The 22,161-nt window shown below is 38.4% G+C and overlaps 2 protein-coding genes across 8 annotated transcripts in view; both read left to right on the plus strand.

The window, feature by feature from the left end:
• Nucleotides 1-22,161, plus strand: part of LOC126750942 (odorant receptor 7a-like) — a 249,900-nt gene that overhangs the window by 102,896 nt on the left and 124,843 nt on the right. The window lies entirely within an intron of this gene.
• The window catches only part of LOC126750922 (hornerin), a 145,028-nt gene continuing 135,655 nt past the window's right edge, over nucleotides 12,789-22,161 (plus strand). For all 7 annotated transcript variants that reach the window (XM_050460723.1, XM_050460774.1, XM_050460754.1 and 4 more), the window contains exon 1: nucleotides 12,789-13,026. In XM_050460723.1, the coding sequence (XP_050316680.1) occupies nucleotides 12,943-13,026 (84 nt within the window). In that variant the 5' untranslated portion in view covers nucleotides 12,789-12,942. The remainder of the gene's footprint in view (nucleotides 13,027-22,161) is intronic.

The following is a 22,161-nucleotide window of genomic DNA, read 5'->3' on the forward strand; positions in this document are numbered from 1 at the left end:
CTTTAAGTCTAGTGCTTGCATCCATACAGGAGCGGTTTATAGTATTACTGAGCTCATAGGTTTTAAAATTAGAAGTCGAGTTGGACGACTTGAAACAAGTATACCATTTTAAAATGTTGAGCTTCTTCTTGACTGTGAATGGTCCAAATGTGAAATAAATGTCCAAAATGACAAAACAAATAAATATATTTTTATTGTAAATACTTCAGAGTTTAAATAAAATATAGCTCTCAAGAGAAAGATAACGCTGTAAGAAATCAAACGGTGACTAAATGTTATGTGCTTTCCTAGGAAAAAAAATCATAGTCTGTTCTTTCTCAACGTTCCAACAACTTATTTAGGCGTGAGCAAAGGAATAATATACCTGGTAAGCTCTTCGCTGAATCTAGCGACCACTCTGACAAGAAAATGTCATCAAATGAAGGTTAAGCCTACGCTCTTGAAAGCTTCGAATAATAAGCACATTAAGCTAGTATATATGTATGTATGAGATCTCTTGAAGAAGAACTCGGATACTCAAGCAGTATTTTAGATCATTTGTAACGAATAAAGAAAATAAATGATCGAAAAGGAGAAGAAAGAAGCGAAGGAAATGATAACAAGCGAGCTTCTTGAGTATTTGAAAATAACAGCAATAACAACAATTTTTTTACCCTGAACAGGGTATATTAAGTTTGTCACGAAGTTTGTAACACATAGAAGGAAGCGTCGGAGACCTTATAAAGTTTACATATTTAAGTGATCATTATGTTGAGCTGAGTCGATTTAGCCATGCCTGTCTGTCTGTATATTTACGAACTAGTCCCTCAGTTCTTAAGATATCGTTTTAAAATTTTGCAAACGTCATTTTCTCTTCAAGAAACTGCTCATTTTTCGGAACTGCCGATATCGGACCACTATAACATATAGCTGCCATACAAATTGAACGATCGGAATGAAGTTCTTGTATGGAAAACTTTCACATTTGACAATGTATCTTTACCAAATTTGGTATATATTATTTTCTAAGGCAACAATGTAATCTCCGAAAAAATTGTTCAGATCGGATTACTATAGCATATAGCTTCCATACCAACTGAACACTTAGTTACAAAGAGAAATGCACCTGTAAAGGGTATTTAGCTTCGGTGCAACCGAATTTAACGTTTTTCTTGTTTTTTTTTTAATACTGGGAACTGGTATTATCTCAAAATACATAATTTTTTACTGAAACGTGTTTTTACTACTTTCTTGCCTTACAATTGGAAACCTTGAAGTACAAAGTTCCGCAACAATATTTCAAAAATAAAAATTGCTCAGTAGAAACCTACTCATGAATATAAAAAATTGCGAATTCGAGTACCAAAATCAATTTCGTACTTCAACAGCCATACAGACTTGTTTCGAATTGCTCTTCGCACATAATTTATGTTTGGAAATCAACTGTCTAAATTATGGATTAATAAAAATGTAACAGTACCCTGTGCCTTGCTTTGGGGTAATATGAACCTTGAACACATTATCGTAATCAGCAATATTTTATGTGCGACAGAACAACGTGCAACGTACAATTGCAAAAAAGCAAAGCAGAGCATAACAACATTTTTATCATCATCAACATTGAAACATTGTGTCATCATTATTATCTGCAAAGTCATCAGCGCTGTCAACGCCTTTATCAAGACGAAAAGCCAACCGACGAGTAGCGGCAACAATGTGACGCGCCGCGGTGACAGTGACAGCAAGAGCAACAACAACGACAGCAGCAATACTTTCAGCGGCAAAGAAGCTGAGCGGCTGCAACACTGGAAAAATAATACTAAAAGCAACAAAAAAAATTAAAAAACAAAAACAAAAAACTGTGACAACGACCACAACATGTCAGCCATTAAAGCCTGCGGTACATTCTAGGAAACAGAAAGCAGCAAACTTAGACACGCTAAGTATAAACCAGCTAGCGCGGCGGTGGGTAAGGGAAGAGGTATTACAAGTACCTTACAATTGCTGGTTGACGCAATGTTTTACAGTTATATATATATATATATATGTGTGTGTGTGGAGAGATATTGTGTGCGTACTGTTTTAAAACCGCTGACATGCTCACGCTCCATACGCGCCATGGCAGCTTCCCTGCTGCCGCACCGCCGAATACGCCTTTACTTTCATCTGGATGACGTACAGCACAGCAACGCCTGCAGCTGGAAGCGCAAATAATAATAATAATAAGGAGTTGTGAAGCGCTGTTGATATATGGCAGTGTATTGTTTTGCGCGCTTGAAGAAATAGCAGACGCAGAGAAAAAATGTTGCAAGAATAATGCGCTGGTGTGTGTGGCGCTTATGAGCTATAAAATATAGCAAAATAACTGGCAAAAATTCTAGCTGCACATTTTTCCCTCCTTTTAAAGACACAGCTGGGCCACTCAACAATAGCTCGCTCCATATATATCTTCATATGTATGCTCTGGCCCCAACTGGGATGCGTCGCCGGGTCTCCAGCGTCTTTGGCTGCGGCTGCTCACTGAAGTGTTAGTCGTAATAACCATTTCGAGCTTATGAAATTCATGAATCACACACATATGCCTGCCGAAAGGCAACTTTATTTGCACATTTTCATTTGGTTGAAAGCAAAAAAAAGCGTGTTTGCTTTCCCCAATTTTCCACATTCTTTCGTTGCCGCAACAAACGTTCGCCGAGCTCGGAGTTCATTCATATCTGTGATATATCACACCTAATTTCATAGCACACACAGACACAAGCGCGCATAGTCCCCATCCACTCCTCACTCATACCAGCTGCTGGCAAGAAGCCGAAAAATGCTAGCCTACATCTAGGCGGTGTTGTCTTTTTTCCACGCCATGAACTCGGCGCTATAAATATGCCGCTCTTTTGCCATTTGCCGCATTTCCTTCGCCATTTTTTGCAATTTATGAATGATTTCTGCAAGCGCCGACACATTTCACATATTTTCTTGCTAACGGTTGTTATTATCGCGCAAGAAATGGTTGCAGCTAAGCGCTCGTCTCAGTTGTGCCAGCGAAAAAGTGGCACAAAACGCCAGTTAGGTCTAATGGAAACCTTTACTAAAAGGCTAGCAGGGAGCACATATAAAAAGTAATACATTATTTTAGTTGTTGTTGTTGTTGTTGCTTTTTGCTTACTTCAATTTCTCCGAATCTTCGAATCGTTGTGAGTGATTCTTGCAGTCGACTTGGAGGCCTTTTTTGATTCATTGGTCATTTGGCTTGTGTTTGGCACAGTTTTATGGCAAATCCATCACTGTCGCTTTCTTGATTATCTTAACGTCATTTCTGTACCGACACATGCATATGTGGAATGTGTTTGCCCCATATAGCTTCATTATGTTAAAGTTGCTTTCATATTAGTGTGAATTTAACCCAACATTTGTTGGCTTTCCTTGCAATTTAAGTTCGTATTTATGATTTCATGTCTTTCAAATGAAGTCTGTAATATTTTGTTGTTGTTTTTTTTTTTTAATTTTCTGTGGGACTAAAAATTGCGAAGTAAGGAAAAAACATTATTTTTACATCCTTGGCTCCGCTAGGATAGTCACATATATGTCTATCACCCTGTCAGCCAGTCTCTCTGTAGCTAGGTGTGTATAACTGACATATTTCATCGTATGTATTTGAATATGAGACCCCAACTGTTATTAGATCTTTCAATGATGTAAAAGCAAGAGAAGAGAACCAAGCAGTCTATAGAAAAATAGCAAAAAAGAATTAAAACTGATTTGTGTATAAGTTGATGTGGAAACACATGTGTGAATGACGTGCTCAAATAAATAAAAACAAAGAGTTGACAGGTGAAGCGACAGTTTCAGATACTCAACACATTCACCCAGCCATAAAATTAAGCTTTGCAGCGCTTTAAGTACTTTCTCCGTATCAGATTAGAGAAAATACTCGTATTTCTCAATAGACTGAAAAACATATCAATAAAAATGTCATGCACTTTAAAATCATATAGACAATTTTAAAGATATGGTGTTGTTTACTGATCTCTTTGCCCTCATTAAGGGTTGCCTCTCCCTAGTTAGGCGCTTTTAACAGGCCATTGCTTAATTGCCGTTTCTTGTGGCTGGGAATCTCACCAGACGCTATCTGCAAAAGATGTTAGGAAGAAGATAGGGTGGAAATAGCTCAATACTTTCTTCTTGACTGTCCCGCGTTTGAGTGGTCAAGAGTTAAACTTTTGGGAGCGCATACCTTCAGCCATCCTACCGAACTTTGCTAATTTATAAGTTCGAACACAGGAGTTCTTCTTTTCTATGGCTACACAAAGGACTACATACAGCAGATCACGTGCGTTCTCTCTAGATCACCCATCAAACCTAACCTACATCTTAACGATCAAAACAAAGTTCAATCGAAAAATAATAATTTAGGTCGAATAAAATTTGAGTCAGTTCGGATAATGTTGAACCGAAAATGCGTTGAGTAAGGATAGGTTAAAAAGTCCACCCAAAAACGGATCTCATTTGAACAGCTTAGAAAGCCGGTCCATTGTGATATCGAAATACTTCTAAGTACTAATCGAAATAACAAAAATCATGCAAACGCTTGTAGTTTGCCATAAATTTGCTAAGGCACGGCTTTTTTGCTAGGTTCGCCGAATATATGACTGCCGAAATGTTTAAAACCGCACTTTTCTCTCTACAAATTTAACCGTTTTCGTCCGATGAATTTTTTAATCTTGCGCCATGCAAGCCTTTTAAACATTGATCAGTAAAAAGTTCCACAAATGCGGCCAGGTGAACCTTTTTGAGACATTTTTGAGATAAAGGATTTCCTCTTTTCGCACTAGACCTGAAGTCAGACAGTTAGCGCCTTCCAATTTCAAGCAAAGTCCAGGCACGCAGACGATTCTGATAATAAAAAAAGTTAATACTATCGTTGGTGAGGTCAGACAATCCTTCACTAACTCAGAGCGCACAGAGATCGAGCTCAAAACTAGTACTGCCACTATACTCTGCGTGAATGCTCGCCTCACTGAAAGATGCTGCCCTACGGAGCAATACGTCTACTCAACTTTCCGTCTGAGTTTCAACCCATCTGTGAAAAGTCCCACTGCGCCTCTGGTCAGTGATCTATCTGTACTTTTTCAGGCATTTATGATCATTTTGCAGCATGAACTCATCCATGTACCCAGCTTCCCTGTGTATTGAAGCGACCCTCAGAGCAATGCACCTGTCAGCTATTTCGTCAGGTGCGATGTGCAGAATTGCATTCAGTACCAGTGTCTTCTTGGTGTGAGACATGTTTTAGCGTTGATTTCGAAAATTCTGAACTTTGATAAGTGCTTGGATGTCTGACGGAATGATAACCATGGTTTGTTCAAACGGCTTATAATAGTAAAAACACTAACGGAACCATTATTTTAACTTCGAAACCAATAACCAAACTTCTAGGAGACAAAGCGCACAACAAAGTCAAGATAGAAAGAGATCCAGACTCGACTAAATGTCAGGAATTTGTCTACTGTTTTATGAATTCTTTGCATAGAGTTCATAATGAAATCGAACAATAAGTTAGTTCGTTAAATTCGTACAGAATGGTGAGCAACACCGTCAGATATCAAAATTCTCGGGATTAGATATCTAACTTTTGCTTTGATTAAAACTAAAGCAAGCAATGAGAACTTGAGTAGTTTGAAAATAACTTCAAGTTTTGAACGAATCAAAAATTTTACATTAATTTTAAGCTGACGCGACTGTATTTTACAAGGTAACTTCTAAGGTTTCATTGGTAAAAGATGTTGGAAACTTGGTCGCATTTCTAGCACAATGATAATGTATATTTTGAACTAGTTTCTTTACTAGTTTTATAGAAAATAGTTCGCACATTAGTTACTTATAAATCAATTCAAGACTAGTTATAGTAATTTTAGTTCAAAATTAATAAATATATTTTTTTTCTTATTCAAAAAACTTTTAATTAAATAATTTGTTGGTGGGCATTTGATTGCAAATATATGTATATATATGTATATATACTTGTATATATAATATATATCAACTCGTATATAGTTTGTGGATAATCACGACTCCCGCTTTCCACTCTATTAAGCCCAAATTATGACGGCATATTGCATCAATACGACTCCATTCAAACTTCTTTTGTGGATGTGAGTCACTCGGCTATAGAGTTACATCATTAAACTAGTTTCCGCATCACATAAGCAAACATACATACTGCAATGCTTCTACGTATCTAAATTCAATGCTTCGTAAGCTCGCTGTCATTCAATGCATTTTATTTCAGCCGCTATTTTTGCTGTTTCGACTAATGAGACATTTTGTTGCTTTCATTTGAAGTGGCGGCAAGCTTTCACACACTCGTCGTGGAGTATCATCGCGTTGCATAGGTGACCTAATGAAGTTGATTTTATTTTGCAGCGTTAATTTTATTAAAAGAAAGACAAATAGTACTCCACTTCTCCACGAACAACTTCACCAAAAGTAGTTGAATAGTTCAAAACTTGATGCCATGTAATTCGTGACAAGGTGTTTGTACATATTTGTACTGTATACACGTACATATATCTATTATACTACATCCACCTGTCTATAGTATATTGCGCTTTTGTTCCGTGCTTCTTTCAACCCCATTGAAGTTGGCCGATGAATCGCTTGCCAATTTTCTGGAAGTTTTTTTTGATTCTTTAAGCATTTTTAACACATAAACACTTTGCATCATCTCGACAAATGCTATTTATTCACAGAATTCAGAAAGATACTTTCGGTTTCAAAATTATCTATTTATATGTATATACTATACATAACTTTGAAACGTGGTTTTATAGATTATTTGGTATATCTCATAAGATTAAACATATTGCTAATAGCTCTGGTAACAATTGCCCATCATTCTTCTTTAAGAACTTTTAAGGTCATTTGACTATATGTCACACCGATTCACATTCGTAGAGATCGCTGTATTATTACATTCTATTTTCTATTACTCCATGAAGAAATATGCCCAGACGGGTTGATGCTGATCGCCATCGCCGGTGCCCGAAATATGGTTATCTGTAATTCTAGATTCCAGCATAAGACAATTCATTAAGCTAACTGTTTCCGAATCGAAAAGCCACCAACCAGAACGATTATGTTGCGATAGAAGAAAGACACGTTTCCAGTGCTTTAGAAGTGCGTACACTCCGAGGTCTCAATAAACACAGAGGTGGTTCGACGTCGAGAAGCTGCAACCACAACAGACAGCCGAACGAGTTTCTACACGACTTGCACTCGTGCTCGTGCGACTAACAGAAGGTTTCAAAATCGCAACATACTCTTGAAGAACCCTCAGATGTGATCTAGTGACTGATGTCCACAGCATACTGAAATCATGGTGGAAACACTTTTCCTGCTTGCTGAATGACAGTGAAAGCATAACATCAGGAGATGGTGAACCAGATTCCGCAACCGATGACGAATATACTTTCGGAGCAGACGTTCCATTGCCTGACCATCAAGAAGTTCGAATAGCAATTACCCGTCTGAAGAACAACAAAGTTGCGGGGGCCGATAGAATGTCGGGATAAGCCTCCTCAACATCGCATATAAGGTTCTAATGAACGTATTGTGTGAAAGATAAAGGCCCACCGTCAACAAACTGATTGGACGTTATCAGTGTGGCTTTAGACCTGGAAAACCAACAATTGACCAGACATTCACCATGCGCCAAATCTCGCAAACGTCGGGAAAAGAGGAACAATTCAACTTCGTTAGGGTCAGGTGTAGAAGGACCTGACTACACTTGGAATCTCCAATTGGCGCCAAGCAGCGAAAAGGAAGAACGACTGGTGCGATGTTGTAAACTCAGCTATAACCATTACAGAAGAAAAAGAAGAATTTCTTTATTTTTGTTGGATATTTTGCTCTCTCAGCTGGCCACTATCGTTATATTTCTCAAGTGTTTTCCTCTTTAGTAGGTATTACCCTCCATGGACCAAGCAGTTGTAATGAAAATTCAAAACATTGCTAGCATCAAGTGTTACAGTTTCTCTGCAACATTTTTCGCGTGCCAACAACACTGCAAATTCGATTACTTTGTGTGCCCAATTTGCGAAAGAAAAACAATATAAAACAGCTGCCGCACAACGCTTGCAACAAAGCCGAAAATCGAAATAAGAGCTGCAATTTCGCGGCAAAAAGCACTACCATGGACGCAGGCTACTCCAATTTCACCGTTAAGAGCGGCATTGGATACTAGCGATTATTGTGAAAAAGTAGGTCGGTTGGTCATTCAAATTTACTGGTGATTTCAGCGCCACCAATGACAATAAGAGGCCACCTACAACCGGCGCTCAAGTGTCTGAGCGCACGGGTGCCCCCCTCCTCCAAGTTGCCTTATTTTTGAGAAAAAACCTGTATATATGTATGCAAGTACGCGCTGCGGATATCCAGAGTGGCGGCTACGAGTATTTTCACTCGCGCGAGCGAAAGGGCGAGCCAAGTGCTTGTGCACTTAGAATTCGTTAGCGAAATGCCACGTTTGCGATTTGGCCTGATTTTTTAAGTGGTTAATTAACTTTTCGTGCTATTTCTTGCCGTTCGTTGTTGCTGTTGCTAGCATGAAAAAAGTAACAACAACAAGCAAGAGCTGGTAATAAATAATAGAAGTCGAGTAGTAATTTCTACACTTATCCGTTGCTTGCTTGCCGCAGTTTTCATTCCAAAAGCCAAAGTTCCGGCAGTCGCTTAATCCACGAAAACCGCACGCATTGTGCGCCCTTCCCCCTTCGCTTGGCGTCTACATTCGCAAGTAATAGTAAATTTACTCGAGTAGAAGTCGTCGCGCTCATGTTGCAAGTGCCGAGTGCGCGCCAATTGTCGAGTGTGGCATGCACCAGTTGGTGCGCTGTAACTGCCACACTTACCACACTGCATGCAACAAGAAATACTATTTTATTTACACATACATACAAACATATATATATATATATATATATATGTATGCTTTAAGTCGAAGTTGTAGCAAATATTTTCGTACATGCCACACTAAGCATGCTTATAACTATGCCTGCATGCACTTATGAGTGCTTAACTATGTACTTAAGTCCAACTTGCTAGCTGTGGCACCGCGCGCTGTAGAACTCTCCGGCGAACAATTGTTTGCGAATTTTTCTCACGCGCCGCCCGAGCAAGTAAATAAACACAGAATTAATCGCGAGCAAACGAAGAAAATAAATAATAATTATGCGCGTAGCCAAAGTAGGCGCTTGTTTGTTCTAGGCGGTATTATTTACAATTCTTTGCTCGAATAACATAAGTACATGTATGTATTTGCATTCGCACGCCAAGTCGCCAGTAATTCCAACAAAAATGGAAACAACATAAAAATTAAACCACTTTAAGCGCCTAACTGCTTTTATTTGTGGTATTTAAAGGGTGTTTTTTTAGACAAGTAGTTTTCAAATAACAATATCAAAAGCTCCGTCAGGATCGGAAAGGAGCGAGCCGTTCGAAACCAAAGGCGGTTTCAAACAAGGCGACTTCCTTTCGACTTCTTCAAGCTACTGCTGGAGAAAATAAGTCGAGCTGCATATTTGTATAGAGTTCTGCTTTCTTCAGTTTGGATAGGATGCGAAACAAATGGGTCTGGTAATGAATTTCGTCTATCTTGGAACTGGCATCAACACCAACATCACTATCAGTCTTGTAATCCATCACAGAATCACTCTTGCTAACAGGTGCTACTTTGGACTGAGTGCGCAATTGAAAAGTAAAGTCCTCTATCGGCGAACAAAGACCAAACTCTACAAGTTCCTCATCATACCCGTCCTGCTATGTGGTGCAGAGGGATGGACGATAACAATCGATGGAATGATGCGCTGTAAGAGTTATACGACGACATTGACATAGTTCAGCGAATTTAGAGACTCTAGATTTGAAGGTCTTCGATTCAGCACCCGCCGGGGAAAGCAGATGAAGAGGAAAATCTTCACTCTGTTAGAAAGATCAGGTGACCGTTGGAAAGACCGGGCGTCAATCGTCTAGAATTTATGTGCGTAGACAAGCGATTTCACAGCCAGCGGTTTTAAGTCGCTTGATCTGGAAATCCACGCTACAGATCCACGAAGTGAGTTAATAAAAGTTAGCTGCAATAAATTAATTGTTTCATTAGCTGTTTGGCATGCAGCACTATCCAGTTGGAACCACACCCACATCCATTTAGGTATGAAAAACTCATTAGTCATTGCTCTATAGCGTTTCCCATTGACTGTAACATTATAGGCAGTGTTTAAAGAAACATGGACCAGTGTTTAATTCTAACTTAACTTGTTGAAAATATAACGGCTTCTCGAAAACGGCTTAAGGTTTATCATAAGCGCTTATTCAATCACAAGTGAGTTTCAACGTTGAAAAAAAATTGCTAATGAAAATCGCCATCTCACGTCTAAAAAAACACCCTTTATTAAAAAAACAAAAAAACAGAAAAAGCTAAAAAATGTATAAGAACATATATTGTTTATAACACCTCCGTCTACATTACAATTTTATATATTTATATGAATACTTATATACATTTAGTGTTGAATTTTTTCTAGGTAGGGTGAGAAAATTCTTGTAAATTTTTCACAATGCACACTTTAGTACATTTATACATACATACAGTGCATACATACTCGTATATCGATCTAATATCGTTCTAATTTCCGCGCGCCTGTCGGTACAATTTATTTGTAGGATTGGTCAAGCCTTGAGTTCGATATTGTTTATTTGAATTCAACATTGTTGTTATACTTAGATGCAGATAAATTGTATATATGTGTACATATACGTGTGTATGTATATACTAATGTGCTAGTTGACTGCTAAGACAACTGACTGCGTCTTTCGGCTCAAAACCTCATTAGCGGTTTGATCGTTATTCTGTTTCGTTAGTTGATCTTTCTGGAGCGTTCTTGAAACATCAAAAAAAAAACAAAATCTCCACAGGATTTTCCAAACCCAGGCATAGCCTGTTTTTCTAGTCTGTCTTTCAGCTCAGTCTTATTGTTGTTTTTATTCGTTGAGTTGATTAGTTGTCACTCAAATTAAATTTGAATCGGATTTGCTTAAATGCGAAGTGTGCTCAAAAAATAATTAAAGCTTTCATCCTTCGCAAAAAAAAATTATTCATTTGTCGATAATATTGTTGTCGCCCTTATAATATTCTCCGCTCGATAATATTGCCAGCGGTTGTTCCACTCATCGAAAGCCTTTTGGAACTCGAGTTTTTGAGATGGCTTTTGGCTTATGTTTCTAAAACAACGACCACATAAGTTTCTCTTTATAATAGGTATAAGTCACACGGAGCTATGACTGGCGAATATAGAGGCTGGACCTTCATTACCCATTTAATTTTGGCCAAGAATTCACAATCAAATTCACTGTTCCATTTCTTTTCATCTAACTTTAAATTTTATCTTACTTCAGGTCATGTAACGGGTGATCCAAGTAGAAGTTCTTTTTTCAATATCCTTTTTTTGACAGATCACGGGTGAGTCGTGTTCAACTTTATTACGAAAATTCTGGTTCTGTAAAAAATATGTTTCGGGCGCTTCACTGGACTTAAAGTCAACTTAATCGGCCTACTGAGCGTACTATTCGCAAAACCATCACCCATCTTGAGACATAGCATTAATATCAAATAGACCACGTCCAGAACTCAGTGATGAAAATTAAGCAGCCGTAGCTGAGTGTGCACGAAGACTGTGGGGAGTCGATTCTGTGTTACGTCGATATCTTAAATTGAAAAGATACAAAATACAGCTTGTGCTAGAACTGAAGCAACTCGATCTTCCCAAGAGACATTGGTTCGCTATATGATCTCTTAAAAAGCTCCAAGAAGATCCGACGTTTAAAGCAAAATTTTGTTCAGCGATTAGGTCCATTTCTGGTTCAATGGGTGTGTAAACAAGCAAAATTGCCATATTTGAAACGAAGAATGACCTGAAGAGACTCAAGGGCGGCCTTTTCATCCCGAAAAATCAATGGTTGGGTTTGGTTTGTGGGCCATGTGGTTTGTGGAATCATCGGTTAATATTTCTTCAAAAATGATGTTGTCACGTCATGATAACCGACTCTTTGATACCTGCAATTGAAGCTCGAGATCTCGGAGATATTTTGTTTCAAAAAAACAGCGCCACCTCCACACAATTTTTTGAACATATAAAGAGTACTGACACCTTCAAAAATTGTATTCCAAAATTTTAGTCATTGAAAGCTTTGGGCACGAATTTTTGGTGGAAAACAGTTCAGAAATAAATGTACATCGGTTCTCGAAATCAGTTTAATAGCTGTAATCCTATTTATATACAATAAATGTTTCTTATAAACACACATATACATTTGTATATACAAATAACATAAAAATTTGAACTCGTTCTAATTGTATTATCTCTTCTTCGCTTATTTACAGATTCACCAAAAGAATGCTTCGAAAATCCGCTGGAACAATGGGAAGCATGATTAATATGAGTTTGATTAGAATAAATGTGTTGAAATAAATAAGAATTAAGTGAAACCATAATCAATAAGTGCAGAAGAAATACACACATACACATACTTATGTATATAGAAATCATAATTTACCAAAGAGTCTAAAATTTATATATAAATCAAAAGTCAAGCATTAAGCAAATGAGTTCAAGAATGCGATAAGTGTACTCGTTTTAGTAAAGTACAAGTGAGTGTGCTGTATTTAATGCCAGGTCGAATGTGTGTCTCTTCATGATCTTTCTCCACACTTTTCGTGATCTATTCGAACCAAATTTATTAAATTTTGAATCGTCGTTCAAGAATTACGCGATTAAGTGTGAAAAATGTGCTCGATTTCGATGAAAGTAAATGTACACATGTGAGTGTGCTTTATTTAATGCCAGAGTAACAGCAATCGACCGCTGTGTGTTTGTGTGTATGTGAACTAGCAACAGTTCAACGAAAAGCAGCAAGATGAATTGCCTCTGCCGCCCCTCGCGGATTATGTCCGTGCGCATCAATCTGCTGGACGAAACGGATTTCTTACACGAAATCAAGGTGAGTGGACTCTAAAATTATTAAAATAATCGTCTATGATAATCAATCTAAATATTTATATGTAACAGCGTGATTAAAGAAGTGGAATCAGGTTTAAAATAAGCTGAAGGGTGAAGTTCGTTAATGATGACATACTTATGTATTATACAAGAGACCAGGCTTAAATAAGAAAAGACTCCAAAAAATGATGATTTCTTGCTGATTTTATTGATTGAAATTGCTATCAAATGTTTGTTTGTGTTGTTGTCAGATTATTCAGTAAAGTACATAAAATATTATTTCTTTATTTTTTACACTCACTTACACATACAGTGTCATACTTCACGACATTGTGTAATCAACAAAAACTTTGATATTTGATAACCGATTGATCAGTTAGTCAAAGGTCATGGCGGTTACTGGTTTCAACACGGCGTTGCGCTATAATATAAAAATGTCTGCGAAAACATTGTTTTTGACGTCTAAAGTCAAAAATATTTGACATTGACTGGTCTCCGAGAGTCCAGATTTAACTCCCTTGACGCTCGTGGCAAAATCGTCGGCAGGTCTACTCAAATGCGCACAAAAGTAAGAGAATTTTGGCGAAAAAGCAAAAACGAATAAATATTTAAAATTGAAAAGGCTGTTGCTTCTCGAAAGGCTCTATAGATAGCTTTTGGTTTCAGACTCTAAATTCTTTAAGCAATATTATTATAATCTTTATTTGAGATATCTGAGGATCCAAGAGCAAATTATGTCATGATATCATAACAGATATTTTTCAAAAAATCTGTTTAAAAATATTTAATTTAAATATTTGTTTGCCCTAGACATAGGGTTACTGATGGACTACCTGAGAGACGATAGCAGTTTGATAAGATTTGTGTTTACGTTGAGAAGCTTTTGGGTCCTTTGTAAAGGACCATTTTAATACAATGATTTAATATTATTTATTCATAATTCCGCAAGACATATGTTTAAAGTAAATTCATTTAAATATATCCATTCAAGTGGATTTTTATGGCTGACAACCTTTTATTTTGCAGTATTCTTGACAAATTTTTCAGATATACTTTATATAGTTTCTCGCGTTACAACCAAAAACAAACAATGTGTTAGATTTCTTTGCATTCTCTTGTCTTTATGATTATTTCAATAGAACTTGGTATAGTTTCCAATTGCATACCTCACCTTTTCACAGTTGAAAACTATCTCATATAAATCTAGAAACTTTTTCCAATAAATAATAAACAGCATATTTATTGTCTTTTGAAAAACAGCTAAGACCATTAAGGGCACAATATAGGTCCAGAATGCGAAATATTTAGACCGACACATTTTGTCAATGTTATATGGAGGAAAGCGAATCATCTTGGTACTTTCTCCTCTATCGTCCAACTTCGGCGAACCTATAAGGTCCTAAATATTTCTTTTTATAAGTTTATGGCTATCTCAGAAAAACAACGTTCAAAGCAGTCTAACCGCACCTACTAACGTGACATGATTGTGAAGAACTCTAAACATTATTATTTTGCAAATCCATTCGTTGGTGGGATTTTTTACTTCCTGAAAACAAAAACAACAAATAAATTTCGAAACTGCCAACGATATTACTCTGCAGACTTTACAGGAGTTGTAAAAGAGAGCTTTCGATTTTCTTCATGTATTCTTCTTCTTTATTGGCGTAGACACCGCTTACGCGGTTAAAGCCGAGTTAACAACACCGCGCCAGTCGTTATTATCTTCAACTTTGAAGTTATAACTGTAAACAGTGACATGGTAGCCAAACGTTTACCGAAGCGTTTCAATTGATGAAATAAGTTTTTGGCGATGATTGACTATCCCGTAGCAGAGTGCACGAGTGGTTTCAACGTTTTGAAAGTGGTCGTGAGGACATAAATGACGATCAACATGTGGGCCAATCAAAATCCGTGATCACCGAAAATTCCATCGAAACTGTGCGTGAATTCATCAAAAATCAGCTGAAATCATCATTGAAATTCATAGAAATGGAATTGAACATCTCCAAAACATCGATTTATCGCATTTTGACCAAACATTTGGGCTTACGAAAGGTGTGTGCACGGTTTGTTCCGCACAAATTGACTTAGAATCCAACACTCTCGTGACCGATCCGAAAAATCACATTTTATTCCGTATTCACCTGATCTGGCACCATGCGACTTCTTCCTTTTCGGAAAAATGCATTTGCCCATGAAAGGAAAGCGTAATGCAGACGTAGAGGCAATTCAAAAGGCTTGCACCGGCATACTGGCGGCCATACCGGCCAACGAGCTAAAACACTCGTTCGACATGCTTTTGGACCATGCAAAAAGCTGTATTGAAGCAGAAGGAGACTATTTTAATAAAATAAATTGATTTTGCCGAAATAAACATGTTTTTCTGTTTTTTTTTTTTTAAAGTCCTGTTTACTTTGGAAAGCACCTTGTAATATCAATATAATCGGAGTACGCCCGCAGCAGTACACTCTTGCAAAGGATTGTTCCTTTTCTATTAAGAACTGCAGTTCGAATTATTTTTTCCAGGGGTAGATTAAAGATAGGGAGTCGCCTTGTCTGAAACCCCTTTGGATATCGAACAGATTGAAGAGGTCATTCCCGTTCCTGACGGAACTTCTGATATTTCTTAACGTCAGCTTACACAGTCATATTTGTTTTGTGGGGATACCAAATTCAGATATAGCGGTACAAAGGCAGCTCCTTTTCGTGCTGTCAAAAGCAGTTCTAAAATCGAGTGGGGGTGGTGTGTGTCGATTCTCCTTTCACGGGTCTTTACCAAGACTTGGCGCATGGTGAATATCTGATCGAATGTTGAATTTCCAGGCCTAAGGCCACATTCATAAGGTCCAATCAGTTTGTTGATGGTGGTCTTTAGTCTTTCAGACAATACGCTCGATAGATCTTTATATGCGCGATGTTAAGGAGACCTATTCCTTTACAGCTTTATTTAGCACAAATTTAAATATAAAATATCAAATACCAAATGGATCCATCGCACAAAAAATTTGACTGTCATCGAAGTTAGGCCGTCCGTACCTGTTATTCAATGCCATTGAACTTGTTAAAGCCGCTTAAAAATATTGACAAGATAATTTCGTGGAAGCCAAAGTACACAATAATTTGCGTAGCCTCTAATTAAAAACTCGAAAAAATCACAATTAAAGCCAGCAAATCAAATAGTGTATATTGTGGGAAAGCAAAGTGCGAAATATGTAAAAAACATAACAACAAAAACAAACAAAAAGCGACAACCAAAAGCATGTAATCAATAAATATTCACGAATATAAATTGGCGAGCCGCAACAATCAACACGCAACAACAACTACACAACTACATAGAAGTCTAACACACACATACATGGACACCCAAAACTACATACAAATAACTATCCAGTGGGACATGACGACTCAAATGAAATAGAAACATGTGCTCGGTTAATAACGGAATGAGCCCACAAAATTCGCATTCGAAATAAATCGAAATGCCAAAATCGAATTTGTGGCAAGTCAATGGCTAGCTGGCTGCCACTGCTGCTATGCTGATTGGACACAGGCATGAGTGTGTGGGTTGTTGATATATATTTTTGTTGTTATTGGCAGCTTTTTGACTTATATGTATATGTATATATATATTTGTGTGCATGTGTGTGTTCGTTGAGTTGCCTGCCGAAATTATGATTAAATTCCAATTTATTGCATTTACCCCATGTGGCCGCAGCGCCCCCCTCAGCGGCTCCAGCGGCTGCATTCACCGACATTGTGTGCTGCCAAACAAAAATCTGTAACAAAAACAACAAGCTCGTAAAATAATCTTTGAATTATGACCGCAAAGTGTGTTTTGTGAACCAATGATTCGGCATGCGTGCGAACCCATTGGCGCATATGTGAATGAGTTTGTGTGTGCGTGTGTGTGGCGTGTTGGTGCGCTGATAATCAATGGTATCAACTGTTTCAATGCTGTTTGATTGTGGCTTATGAAAATGAAATATTTTTATTTCACTTATGGACTTCCATACAAAAGCAAACATATACATGTATATATATCTGAATATATGTATATGTCTATGTGTGTGTAAAGCATAAATTTGGCTACAAGCGCTGCGTAATTCGGCATTTGTTGGCTTGGAGCTCGTGTTATGCAATTTGTACCATTGTGTCAGCTCATTAATGTGTCGGTAGCGACGCCAAGTCTCTGGATTTCAACACACTCGCACACATATTCATACACACTCACGTTCAATGTGCTTGAAAAATACCTCATCATTCAGTTGAATTTGTACATAAACGCCACTAAATCATAATTCCAATTTCAATACCTGTTCACAGTTGGTTGTCGCATGAGATTGCTTTGCCCCCCGGCCCTCCTAATGGCAGCCCTTTGCCGTTGCCTTGGGGCTTGGCAATGATTAGATGGTGCTCAGTAGGGGCCAAATGTGATTTCGGAAATGAAAATTCATCTGTCGAGGGCAAACCGTGGTTTGGTAAGTGATTGGCGTGTGAGCTCACTTGTATTGGAAGTTGCTGTTGGTGAAATTTCGGTGCCTATAGGGATTTAATATAAATTGATGTTGCTGACCTGCCATTGACACATGTAATCAGCGCGCAAAATTATGATATTCTTCTTCTGATATCCAAACATGGAATTCCGGTATTAGTCTCTAAGTATACCGTCCTTCGAACTGTTCCCACAACTCGGCTTTTTTGTCCGGCCAAGGACTGTCAACTCGCCACCATACCTCAAAAATACCTCAACAACAACAACACCGTCCTTCGGATGAAGCTTGTCACATTGTGATGCTCTTGTAGCTCTCTCTATCTTTTTGGTTCGCTGCTGATATTATCGGACAAATTCCTTTGCATCTTAATGAGCGGCAATTTCGCTGAATATGGTTCGTAAAGTATTTATTATTAGATTAGGCTTCTGCTTACTACTTGTAGTGCTTAACGATGGCAGATGGAGTTACGAAGGCAGTGTTTCACGTGAATTTTTATTGATTCTGCGTTCGAACTATCGACATCTCTTCCAGTGTTTCATTCCGTGGGGCTAAACTCTTGAAGCGTTGAACAAAAGATGCATTGCTTCCCAGATGCCTCGCGCTTGACATTTCCTGCAGTCTTCTCGATCTGTCAGCACCTTTTAGCTACTGTGTGCCGCCGCCAGACTGTGAACAGTGAGTTTTCCAATCATGTTCGTCCAGTCGTTTTATCAATAGTGCGCAGGAACTTTGATCTGTTGTCTGACCTAGGACTTTTGCAGTTTTCCATTGCCTTTTAAATCATCTTGTCATGCTTTTGTCCAGAGCATCGTAAAGAAAGACATGTGTTTACCAACGTCGGTCACGTTCTTGGATGCCCGCCGTACACCACTCTTGGCAATCTCGTCCATTATGTCATTGCCGTCGATACCTTTGTGATCTGGTACTCAGTATAAGTGAAGATGTCGACACTCTACACTGCTGTCCTGCTTTCCATTGACACATCTGGTCGATGTGCGAAGCAATGTTATTGCCTTGATAGAGGCTAGCTCGGCGGCTGTTCCAATAACTAAGACCTCTGGTTGAATTCTGCTGTGGTCCGGCAACTTAAAAGACCGACTTTGCCTAACTTGAGGCCATCCGTATAAATGTTTATGCTGTTGTGTGCAGTTAACATACATAACACAGTCGATGCTTACTAAAAAACCATTATCCCGAGCTATGTCTAAAGTATTTTATTTGAATTCTCCTGCACCCAGTCGTTCTGCTGATTTTGATACGCAATTTACAGCGAAGAGGTCTATAGATCGCAGGTTCAGCACTAGTTCAAGGGCCAGCGTCCAAGTCCGTTTTTCTTAATTAAACCTCAGCTCCGATTGCGATGCCCAATTGTGGACTGTATTGAAAGTGGTGGTCATAATATCGCTAATGGTGTGTAGACACCTTCCCGTTATTAATATGGCAATGTCATCTGCATATACCACCATCTTGTGGGCTTTGCCGCCTAAGCTCTTTAACAGTTTAGGCATCACTACTTTGCAGAGGAGCACGCCGCCTTACACTGCGGTGTGTCTCTACAGACTTCATTGATCATTCTAGCTGCTTTTATCTTTGTAGAGACCACGAGGTTTCTGAACGCAGGATTATCGCCTATTGACTCGAAGCTATTCAGAATAGATTCCGATGAAATGCTCCAAAAATGTCCAGGAAGACTTCAAGTGTGTATTCCTTATTTTCAAGAGCTCTTTCGATGTTGAATACCAGTGTTTGGGGTGCTGTCTCTATGGATCTGCCTTTTATGTGTAATTGTTGCGTTTTGGATAAGGTTTCGGAAGGCGCTGTGGATCTGATCTAGACGTCTAAGATGCTTATTATTGGAGATACATGCAATGGAACAGATCTCATTTCCGTTGATATTTAATTTGAGGGCTGGAACAAAAGCAGTTTTTATATGCCAACACTCGACAAAATGTTATGGATTTCATTAGCTTCACTTATGTATGTATAGTATATATGTAACTTAGTACCGCATACAAAACGCAGCTCAAAGCTTTGCGGTGACATCAAACACCACAGCAACCAAATCAATACACCCACGCAATAGCAATAAGACCAGCGAACGACTTGCAAATAAAAACGGCAAGACAACAACAATAACAACAAAGGCATAAAGCAGCCATGGGAATTGCCGAAGCACTACAAATACATTAAGCCGAAGCCGCATGCGAAATTAAAGCCGGGACATTAATTGGCATTAGTGGTGGTGGTGCGGTCACACCAAATATCAACCATAAGCAATAAACGAAGTATATAATTACCTAACATGTAAATATATTTGTTAGAAAATGTGAAAGCGTAAAAGCATTTCAAAATCATCACAAAATACGAAATTGAAATGTTTGATGGTGACATGATTTGACGCTTAAACACAGCAACAACAACAAAAGTTAACATGAATAGGTTATAAATGCTATACATATGTATATAGTATATATATTTATGTATTATATATTTATGTACTTGTATAGGTAAGGCAGGCACCTGCTTTTGGCATACAGTTCCCTGTGCCTGCCTTCAACCGCCTACTCCTCATATATCCATCCACATCCATTTACATATGCTAATCTCGGCGGCTGCCAGCATTGCCACCCTTCATTCACCCATCATTTATTGAATTTCAAATTAGACTCAATTGGCCGCAGAGCTTTGCCGCTTTTCCGCCTTTGTTCTGCATGCAGACAAGCCGCCAGTTGCTGGAGGCCGAGTAGGAAGCAGGCAATGAGCGGGAGGAAACACGTCGCATATTTATTTACATATACATATATATGTGTGTGTATCGTATGTATGTACGTGTGTGTGTGTGTGCTGGTTTGCCGGCGGCAAGTCACATTCAAGTTTATCCACCTACTTGACAAGTTCAAATGCCACTTAACTTCATTCAATGTCGGCATTGGAGTGGAGCGATTTGCAAGCCTCACCAGCTGTGTTTATTGTTGTTGTTGTTGTTGTTGTCCATTTTTCTTCCAACTCAAAGTTCAGCCGCCTGTGCGTGCGTTCTCATGCCTTTATTTATTATTAATTTTGTGTAACTTGTTCGGCTTTTGTATTTGTTGTTGGCACTTATTCACTATATTTCTTCTCAGCACTCGCCTTCAATTGCTGTGCTTAGCAAGCTTAAGCTCGACCGCTTTTGACTGCGCCTTGCTCGCGCCTACAAATACAATCGCCACATAATTATTTATTAACACGAAAAACACTTTACACGCACCACCTTTTGTTGCCACAATGACAATTTGCTATTGTTGTTGTGTGCTGGTTTATTTTGTTGTACACATTGTGATTGGTGTTTTTGTTCTTTTAATGGTAAAATGCCTGAAAAGGCCTATCAGCACAACACTTGGCGGCGAGGCTGGAAAAGAGTTTCGGCTAAAGGCGCACACATCTATATATATACATACATATATATACATATATATACTTATATATATGCATAACTGTAGGTAATGTATTCACAAGTGTTCCAGCTAAGTCTTTCTTTAAGCTCACTTTTGTGCCCCTAATACTTTGGTACTTATGTGTCGGCTTTAGAGTGTTTACCTTTCCATCAAGGATTTTTCTTCTAGTAAAAGTTTTTCCATCTAAAAATGTACATATATATGTAAGGTGAGTGCGTAGTAGTGGAGCTTTTGTTTTTAAAGAAAACACAGAAACGTCAATTCGTAAAGTCCAATTTTCGATGACTCGTTCGAGCATTTCGACTGGTAACTGGCGAATGACATACTGCTCCAAGAGCAGAATCGAAGCGGGATCGTACGCATAGAGTTTAGACTTTACATTTCCCCACAGGAAAAAGTCAAGCGATGTGATAACACACGATATACCACCGAAAACGTGAAATCATCTGCTTACCGAAGTATCCTCTCAATAAATCCATTGATTGCTGTGTTTTAGGGGAAGTAGCGCCGTCTTGTTGAAACCAAATATCGCCGAGATCACGAGCTTCAATTTCAGGCATCAAATTGTCAGTTATCAAACCACATCAAACCATTATTTTTTCTGGGTGAATTGACAGCTCTAGAATCTCTTTAGGTTGCTCTTCGTACCAAATGCGGTAATTTTGCTGTTGTTTGCATACTCATTAGGCCAGAAATGGGTCTCATCATTGAAGAAAATTTGGCTCGAAAACGTCGGATATTCTTGGAATTTTCAAGAGCCCTTAGAACGAAGCGATGTCGCTTGGGAAGGTCGAGCGGATTTAGTTCTCAACGTAAAATGCGCCCAGTTGTTCCATGCCGAATCGGCTATCGGTTTTATGTACACTCTCAACTACGGTTGCGTGCTAGACGTGATTTATTTTGTCGATTATTATCCAATAATGTATGCTGGGGCTCAAGATGGGTAATGGTGTTGCGAATAGTACGTTAAGTAGGCCGAATATTCTGACCATAAGTTGAGTGAACGATTTGTAAATATTCTTCAGACGGAAGTCTTTCTATAATGGCATGGCCTTTCCATTGGCATTTCTTACAACAAATAACTAAATCTAAAACCATTACCGGCCAACGGTTTGCATCGAACGAAATAGGAGAGTTTGTGTGTCAGCTATATGATATAGTGGCTTAATCTGAATAATATGTTGTAAAATTCTAGCGCTGCATTGA

The sequence above is a fragment of the Bactrocera neohumeralis genome, chromosome 2 (genome assembly GCF_024586455.1).
Source record: "Bactrocera neohumeralis isolate Rockhampton chromosome 2, APGP_CSIRO_Bneo_wtdbg2-racon-allhic-juicebox.fasta_v2, whole genome shotgun sequence".
NCBI lineage: Eukaryota > Metazoa > Arthropoda > Insecta > Diptera > Tephritidae > Bactrocera > Bactrocera neohumeralis.